The sequence below is a fragment of the Anthonomus grandis genome, chromosome 22 (genome assembly GCF_022605725.1).
Source record: "Anthonomus grandis grandis chromosome 22, icAntGran1.3, whole genome shotgun sequence".
Classification (NCBI taxonomy): domain Eukaryota; kingdom Metazoa; phylum Arthropoda; class Insecta; order Coleoptera; family Curculionidae; genus Anthonomus; species Anthonomus grandis.
The window spans coordinates 16,313,410-16,323,248 of record NC_065567.1 but is presented as its reverse complement, the minus strand read 5'-3'; the positions used below and the strand labels follow the sequence as shown (position 1 = coordinate 16,323,248).

General features: G+C 32.3%; 1 protein-coding gene across 2 annotated transcripts in view; it reads right to left on the bottom strand.

Moving 5' to 3' along the window:
• Positions 1-3,224: 3,224 nt before the first annotated feature.
• Positions 3,225-9,839, bottom strand: part of LOC126748356 (RNA-binding protein 24-A-like) — a 48,293-nt gene continuing 41,678 nt past the window's right edge. For both annotated transcript variants that reach the window (XM_050457522.1, XM_050457521.1), the window contains exons 5-6: positions 8,906-9,138; positions 3,225-6,635 (exon numbers count right to left, since the gene is read on the bottom strand). In XM_050457522.1, the coding sequence (XP_050313479.1) occupies positions 6,487-6,635; positions 8,906-9,138 (382 nt within the window). In that variant the 3' untranslated portion in view covers positions 3,225-6,486. The remainder of the gene's footprint in view (positions 6,636-8,905; positions 9,139-9,839) is intronic.

Here is a 9,839-nt window from a genome sequence, read left to right as displayed (position 1 = left end):
TTAACAAAAGTAAAATTTTTCCAATTTGAAATTTGACTTGATTTTATACTATAAAGACTCTAGCGAAAAATAATCAGAGGCATTGTGACAAGAATAAAATGATTAAGACTAGCAATAAAAACAGATAAATCGGCGAGACCGTCACGAAAAAATTTGGTCACGGGCCATACAGGAATGTCCTCTCCTTCTGATGGGCAGTGACTGCATGGCTCTGCGAGGGATTCGTAACGCACATTGCAGGCAGAGAGGAGTGGCAGAATTCCAACAGACCTGCGTTGCTAAATAGGGGGACCATCTGGTACACAGATGGCTCCAGAATGAATAACAGAGCTGGATCAGGGCTTTGTGGTGGGATCCCACATACCAGTAGGGCATACTCGCTGGGGGAGCACGCCACTGTCTTCCAGGCCGAAGTATTCGCTGTATTAAAATGCGGACAGAAAATCCTGCGGACACCGCAATACAGTCCTATCAATATGCTCGGACAGCAGAGCTGCCATTAAGGCTATCACGGCCGCAAAGATAAGCTCCAAGCTTGTACTAGAGTGCATAAAAGTCCTGAAAAAACTGGTTCAGGTTGGCTGCAAGGTCCAGCTCGTCTGGATACCTGGCCACGCAGGCCATGCAGGTAATAAGGAAGCGGACTCCAGACTTTGCCAGACTGAGATCCGCGAATGTGCCGATGGGGCCGACACCCATAGTTGTTATCGCCAAATGCGTTGCGGTCGCGTCAATGAAGGGTCTGCTGGACAAGTGGACCCACCGAAGATGGACTGAGTCCCCTGGTATAAGACAGGCCAAAGCGCACATAGGTGGGCCCTCTGCCTGTCTCAACAAAAATCTACTACGCCTAAAAAGACCCGAAATTCGGCTAGTGACAGGTCTTTTAACCGGTCACTGGCACTTAAGAAGCCATCTCCATACTATCGGTATTGCGGACAACCTGGAATGCCGATGGTGTTGTGAGGAGGATGAAACCGTTGACCATGTAGTCGGGGAGTGCCCAGCACTCACGCGCGCCAGGTTCAAATACTTGGGTAACACTTTCAGTGTACCGAGTGACTTCCGAAGTCCTTCAGACCAGAGAGCCTTATCGGTTTCTCTAAGGCCGTTGGGCTCTGGTAACCCCCGGTGGGGCATGACGGGTCCATTAGGAGACCTATATGCATAACCGCCTTGGCAGCCCACTGTTTCGACAATTCAATTCAATTCAAACAGATAAATCAAGGTAAATGAAGAAGATACATACATTTAACAACCATCCAATATTGAAAAACTGCAATTACGGATGGCTATAAATAATGAATGAACTGGACAATATTGTAATATCTATTATTTTTAATTATTGACATTCTATGGAATTAAAGTTTCCTATCTAAGTAAACTTCTTTATCTATCATCTTTTTCTTTAGTCTTCGGATAAACGGATATTATATAATTTTAATAAAACGGATAATTAAAATGTTAACACGATTCTACATTAGCACAAGGTTTTGGTTAGGAAGTATCTTCAACCCTTATGAAGTGCAAACTATTTACTTTCCAACCGAAATATTATACGATTCCTCTTGCATTCCTTCTTATTCTTCTTAGATTTATATCAGCGCTATTCTTATGGTTCCTCTTGAGATGCATTGATGATGCATTTGAGGGCATTTTCTAAGTTCTCATGGAGTGTACACTCTTATAACACTCATAGATCTTTAACTTGTACGTGGTTGATACTCATAAAACATTATGCTCTTAGAGATGCGAAAAATGGACTTGGAAAAAAGGACAGCCTTATTAAAGTCAGTTTTTAATTCAAAGAATTAGTCAGGGTAATGGCATTCATTGAATATTTCATCAAATATTCAATTAACGGTAATAGTTTTATAAGCTTTTTATTTATAACTCTTTTATTCTATATGTATATGTGATTCATGTGCTTTATAGATGTCGCTTTACTTATAAGCGAGGAAATAATAAAAAATCGAATTGCACATTGAATTTTACCTACCGAAAGAGAAAACTTTTAGTTTACCAATTTTCCGACAGATGGCTCCACATTATCGACATACCAAAATTAATTAACAAGTAAAGCCTTCGAAATATTGTACGAACGAACTGTGAAATTCTGATCTGAATGATAAATAGAAAGAACTTCTTGATTTATGAAACACATAGCAACTTATTCAACAAAGCATTTTCTCATTTTTTTAAGGAAGGTGCCAGATGAAGAATGAAAGCTTGTATATATTCTGTGTAGGTATTATATGATGGTATATCCATTTATTATCTATTGAGCTACTCCGGATGAACAGAAGTTATCCAATTATTATCCAGTACTCCAAAACTGGTACAAATAAGTGTACATTATTGGATAAATAATGAATTTTTACCGTCCAAGAGTGAATCGTTTGACCGTTAGTTAAATATTTGGGAATGGAAAGTAAATTTTGAGTTTTAGAATCAACGGTTTGACTATCCAATGGTTATCATTTGGACAATTTTGTCAATAGGATTGGCGGTATGTCCAAACGGGCACGGGATTGGATATCCAATGGCTTAATAAAGGGTGCTTTCTGGGTATGTTGGCCGGCAGTCCGAGTCCTACCTTTAATAGTCAGGATAATTTACATCATATAAAATTTAATATATTTAGATCCGTAAAGTATTTTTTTCGCTTATTGAAGACTTTGTATAAGAATTTTATATAGTTTACTCCAACAAGGATATCACACTATGGCAGAACGCTCATTCAATCTATAAGTCGTCACTCGTTTGATATAATTGATATCTTATAGATGTTTATGCAAACAAGGGTGAATCTAGCGATTACCAGCCACTTGCGAACTTATGTAAGTTATTATCAATCCAGCAGTCATATCTCTCTGATAAAGCCAAGAATATACTATTTATTTTCCTCGATGCTTGCGATATTCAGCTATTGCTTTCTTAAGTTAGTCTTTATATTAAAAATTCTAGGCGTTCTCAACCCGGCCCTTATCTTCTAAGTATGCGCTGTCTGTAAGAACCTTCAAGACCTTCAATTTTTTATAGGGTCATTAAGTCTTTAGCAGCCTGTGGTATTTCTTTTTTTTGTAATAGTACTGCTGCAATACTGATTTGCTATTAGTTCAATTTCCTGATATCCTATAATTCGTTTAAGTCTTCTCTTTTTGGGTTGATCTAAATACCTTCTTGTATTTTCTAAACGAAAAAAAAACGAAAATTACTGCAGCTTGATATTTATACATATTTTTTATTTAGGTAATCTTACATTTGATGAACTATTTAGATATAAAATACACTGTCTATCTTATAAGAATTATAGACCTGATTTTTTTTCTATATAAACGAACATACAGAGTTGAAATAAATAATTATTTTGTCTAAGAAAAATAAAAGAAGTTTCCAGATAAAATACCTCCTATGAAATAAAATAACTATCTTTTTATTTTATCGTCTATAAATAAGAAGTGTACATACATACAAATGGTCTAGGAAAAATCTTATAAAATATTGTCACTTTATATTTTATTAGTATACTTTTTAATAATTGTCTTTTATTGCCTAAAACAAGTATATTAATTTCTATTTTATAAGATTTTCTGTAGATGCAGGATGAATCAATCTTAGTCAAATTACCCTGCACTCACTTAACAATTATCACCTACATTTAGAGAACTATTTACATTTTCACAACATCTAGTACCGATAATAGGTATTTCCACAACCAGTTAATAGTTAAAAAATTCAGAAAATATTTTTTTTGTAGAAAAATGAGTTTTTAAGTGGACGGAAAATAGAAATATTCGGCATAGAAAAATAGTTAGTTAAAAAATGCCAGGACCAAAGATAAAAAGTACGACAGTCTTTACTGTTGCATATTCTGCGAAAATAAAAATTTACGCAGAGCAGATTGGTCCACACGTAACATTTAGCACGAGTTCGAAGAAATTTAATTTTATATAAAAGTGTTAAATATTGGCGTATTTATAACAGTAAGAATTTGAATCTAACGCTAGCTGACTATGAGACATTCAAAATTTTTCAAAACGAATATTAAATATACTGTGATTGCAAAAGGCACCTATTGAATGCGTTTTTTTGTATGTTTACATGCTTTTTTAACACTATAGTGCTCTAAGTTAATTTTGTAATTAAACAAAGGATGTAAAAAGTGAAAATGTAAATGAATACTAGGTTTCATAAATAAACATGGAGGCACTGCGGCCGTTTGGACATTTGAAAGTAAACTACTAGGATATATTAAATATTAATTTTTAAAGTATATATTTAAGTACTACATCATATAATCATAAATACAATGGTGAAATATTGCGCTAACCTTTTTTAACATATTTTTTTTTAATTTTAGCAATAAGATTTAATAAATAGGTTTTGCAAATTTCAACCAAAGTATACGGGACTAGAACTATACATGATAACTTTAACTATTAAACTACTAGCTAGATATTGTAAAAATATTCGAATATAACTATTGCACTTCCTTTTGCAGAACTAACAATCCAACAGTCTACAAAAGAGCCGCAATGAAGTCTATTTTTTTTCAATTTAATTTATTGAGCATTCTACCTTATTACTTTGGGTATGTGTGCAGAAAATCTGAATTTCGATACAATGACACGTATATAACTCTGCAATCGGATTAAGCCTAAAGATTTAAATAACCTTTATACTTTTATCCATTTATATAAGGTGTTTTTTATTAGTTAACTTAACTAAGCTGTAACTCTGCTAAAGACTGTATTAGGGTTTTTATTTATTGGAAAAATTTAATTTTTAATTTTTTGCTTATAAATAATTGTTAGAGGATTTTTAAAGGAGGTCCCTAACGACCTCCTTTAAAAATCCTCCAAAAAAATTACATATTTTACATACTGTAAATACATTTATAATATATTATATATATAATATAATATATCAATAACTATAAATATATATTTATAGTTATTGAAGGCCTCTCTGAAAATATATATCTGAAAATGTATTACAAAGTTTATACAGGATATATGTGTTATTTTCTAAGTTTCAATTTAGGCATCTTAGACATCCTAAAGAGAGTCACTTTTATTTAATGTTTTCTTTAAACACAGCCGCATTTAAAAAAAAAGTTATTTTTGATATAATTTAATTTAGCAAAATAAGTTAAAAATGTACATGGCGTACCTCACTTCTACGAAAAAACTGACTATATGCAAAAATAAGCAGCATAATGCCTAAAATATATCCCAGCTTTTAATAAATTAGGCTGAAAAGTTATTTTTGCCACATAAAAATAAACTTTTTAAAAATAAACTTTTTTAAGCCCCTAAATCTAGTAAATATTTATGGATCTTCATCTATGTAAACACCCTAAATCAACCATTTCTTATGAACATAGTAAAAGTATTTCAGCTTTTGACGATTTTAAGGATGTGCGTTATAACGCACAATGGTGAAAAATTTTTTATAAACGACAGAACCGTAGTGGGATTTTTGTGAGACTTTTAATTTTTCAAATGTGACATATATGTTTTAATTGGTCTCACAAGGAAAATGCTCCTAAAAATTATAAGTTCGTATTTAAAAGAAAACATATAATTTTTCTTTTAATACGTTTAAATTTGCAGCAATGTTAATACTTCTCTGAATCTATATATTTGGCCTAATAAAACTTTAGGTGCTGAGTTACCCAGAGATGACGTATCGAAATTCTGACCTCCCCTATAATACTTTAAAAAATTCATAATATATCTAACCGATAGACTTTGAGTTCAATTTAAAATTTAAGAGAAAAAATATTTACCTCAAATAAAATAAGGGTAACTAACGTTTGATTTAACATCTATAGAAAATGCTACCTAATAACTTAAGTTAAGTTAGGAATAACTAGTTACACCAATGACATAATTTAAGTAGTATCTGCTTGTCATGTGCTTAAAAGAAATTCCAAAATATATACATAGAAAATTACAAAATAAATAAATAAATTAAGTACACATATTTTAAGTACACATCGAACATTCATTTAGCATTTTATTTTGTGATATATAATCTAATATTTAACATAGTCTATCGATCTAGATTTAACGTACACGTACAGTATTAACATTAAGTATTATAAATTGTACCATTATATCTACCACATTCGATGGTAATAAATGTCTACAAAAATATCATAGCCTTTAAAGTTTTATTTAATATAGCAGATTTTATTTAAAACGTTTTCTACATGAATTTTATTAATATTTATGTGGCAAGAAATAATTGAATTAAAAAAAAATACATAAATAGGGTTTTTTTGGGACAGTACCCGTACTCCATTTTTTTACGTTGCAATTCTACGCATCCGCAGTTATTAATAATATACATTTGTATGTGCAAAAAATCCTATCAAGAAATGCACCTCAAATATCTGCATACGACAAAAGAACTGCCCAAAAAGTTAATAAGGTATCATCAACTATTATCTCTAAGATTCTACATTCTCTGATGCACTCACTGGAGCCGAGCCTCTTGTAGCGTTGGAGCTTGCGCAGCTGCTGCTGGATATGATATTCCTGGAAAGGCTGTAGTGGTTCCTGCTGTTGGTATGGCTTGTGTCTGAGGCAGTGCTGCATAAGTATATGGCATGTAATTTGCTGCACCTAAAATAATTTGAACATTTCAATTATTTTTTAATTTATTACAACATCATTTTAAATTATAATATTTTTCAAATTGCAAAACAGTTTTCTCACTAACCAAAATTCTTTATGGCATGTGTTTTGCTAACCATGTTAATATCTTCGAGAAAAGGTTAAAACTAAAACTACTTACACCTGCCCTTTTATACTAAATCCAATGAAGCATGGCTAAACAAAGTTTAATCACTTACTAAACTATATAATTAATATAAGGGATTGGAGCTTTATCCCTATTAAGCTAGCTATTGCTAAGCTGTCTGTTCTGCATCTAATTTGCCGAATTTGCGATTGTTATCAACTGGCTTAAGTAATTTTAAGGTATGTATTCCTCTAAATGGTCAGTATTTAGAACATGTTCAGCCAAACTTGACTTGTTAACTCTTCCAGATTTTACATGTTCTTTAAATCTGTCATTAATTAAGTTAATTGTTTGCCCTATGTACTTCTTATCACAATTGATACAATTAATCTCATAGATCCCGGACAATAAATTCATTAGTCTATATTTCCTCTTTTGGGTTTCCCAAAGATTTCTTAACATGGCCAAATCCTATCAAAGGACCTAAGCCTTTAAAAACCCTCTTTCAAAGTCTTTTGTCAAGATAGGATCATATGATTGCAACGGAACTTGGTATTCCTTATTTTCATCTTTTTAAAATGCAGTCAAGATTTTAAGATTGACTTTAAATTTATGTCTTTTAATCAGCTATCATCGACCCTAGCAAATGTTTTAATTATATATTTGTCTTTAGTAAGTATGTTACTACTTAAAGGAAATGAGATCAAACCCTGTATCAAGAAATGCATGCTAGCCGTTTTATGTTGAAAACAAAGGTTAGAGTCACTAGTTATGTATCTAAAAGTATTTGTTTCTGGTGCGACAATAAAAGTAATGGATGGAGCACAGCCATTGAGTTGTGCTACAAAATTATTGCATTTGCTTCTGTTGAACACGGCAAACACATCTTCAGTTATCATCTTTAATGTATTGGTATTAGAATGTATTATTTGCAATTAACTCATCAAAACGGTTCGTTAAGAGCTTTACTAGAAAGGGGGAGAGGGACAATTACCTACAACTGTATCCTTAAGTTATATACGAACTGTTGTATTAAAATAGTTTCAGTAACGAATTATTATCGAATATTATCGACAACATTACTCCCAAAGTTCAATCAGATATTCCAAAGTTTGTGGTACATGCATGCTTGGGAACAAATAAGATACATTGAGAGGACCAAAGATTCCATCTACACTTAAAATTAACTATTAACTTTAAAAATAAACTGTTGACTGATTTTGACTGAAAAACAATCATAAGGTAATTTTAATGTCTCATCGGTTTTGGCTCGGAAAGTTACAGTATTTTTACAAATGATTCTACCAAAAACTTTGATATATTGTAAGTTGGAGATGCTATAGTAAAGATAATTGGTCTCATTAATGGAAGGTTTATGGATTTTTGGTAAACAATGGAATTTTGAATTGTTCGGTTCGAAAGTTGTAACTTGAATTTATTTGAAAGTTCGTTCAAGCTAACATATCTTATAGAAAACTTAAAAGATAAAATTAATATTAATCGAAAGTCCGGGATCTATGAGATTAATTGTAAGGATTTTGATAAGAAATACATAGGGCAAACAAGAAGATTAATTAATGTCAGATTTGATTATCATATATCTCATGTGAAATATAGAAGAGATGAAAAGTCAAGTTTGATTGAACATATTTTAAATACTGGCCATTTTGTAGGATTACACTTAAAATTACTCATAGTTAATAACAATCGAAAATTAGATGCAAACGAAAGTTTTGCAAAATTCAAAAATCAAAAAACCATTCTTAACAGGGATAGACCTTTATCCCTTACAATGAATTGTATAGTTCAGTTAAAGTTTTGGGTTTAAACTTTGTTTAGCCATGCTTCATCGGATTTTTCGTTCTATTTGTTAAATCCTTGGTATTTAAGGCCATCTGTGAGTAGTTTTGGTTTGGTTTTAATTATCTCCCTAAGATACTAATAATATTACCGAAATACGTGTCGAGAATAAAATAAAGTTTTGATTAGTAGTAAAACTGTTTCAAAGAGATAATTAAATCATTTGATCCATGGATATGATGCCAACAGTCGACGGTGAGCACCAGTCACTCGCTTATGACTCAATATTTCTTCAAAACATTATGTTTCTGTCAGTGATCTCAGTGATTTAATTTTCTCCGATTCAACTTACTCGCTGCTCCAGTATATGGCGTATATGCATCAAAACCATTTGCATACTGTCCTGTATATGGCGCCGCCGCAGCAGCCGCTACCGCTGCTGCGTTTTGGTATTCATAAAACTGCGACGTCGCAGCTGCTGCCACAGCAGCTGCGTGAGATAGCTGCGTTGTAGGCAAAGAGACCAGGCTGCCTGGCGCAGTCGCTGCTAGGTAGGGCGATTGGTACATATAGCTCGGCGGCATTCTGGAAAGAATTATTAAATTTAGTTGTAAGATAGGCAAAAATATAGGAAGGCACAGCAAGCAACACTAGAAGAAATATCAAAAAAACGTGTTTGTATTAAGTGAAGTTTGCAAGAGGGTTAGGAGCGTAATGATAAACGTGTAATTTGGATATTATCTTAGTTCTTTAAATTTTGTTTGTGAGGCGAGGAAAGGCCCAAAGAAGTTGTTCTAATTGCAAACCTACTATTTTCCTCGTCTAAGAACGTTATATCATTTCTAATTTTCTTCTTACAAAAATCTTTAATAAAATTTAGAAAGAAAATATGTCTTCTATAAAATTAAATCTATTTTTTAGTTTTATAATAACTTTCATAAAATATTTATCTAATAACCAGAAATTCAAAAAATATTCCACTATAGACTACTTCGCAAGTAGGCTTTAAGTGTCAGTTCGAGTTGTTTAGTGATGCATCGCTTGATTAACTTCTCCCTGTGAATTAGGGGAAAAATCGAGAGGGTTAAGGCCGCATAAAAGAGGGTAATGTATGACGAAACCAGTTTCGGTTTTAGTTTAATGGTTGTGGATACGTTTTCACATTTACAGTGTACGTGAAAAGAACTATATATGGGCAAATAGTAAGTTCAAAATAATAAAATATTTTAATAAAAGTTACTTATTAGCAGCAGTATGCGTGCACAAACAAGTAATATTTGCTAAAA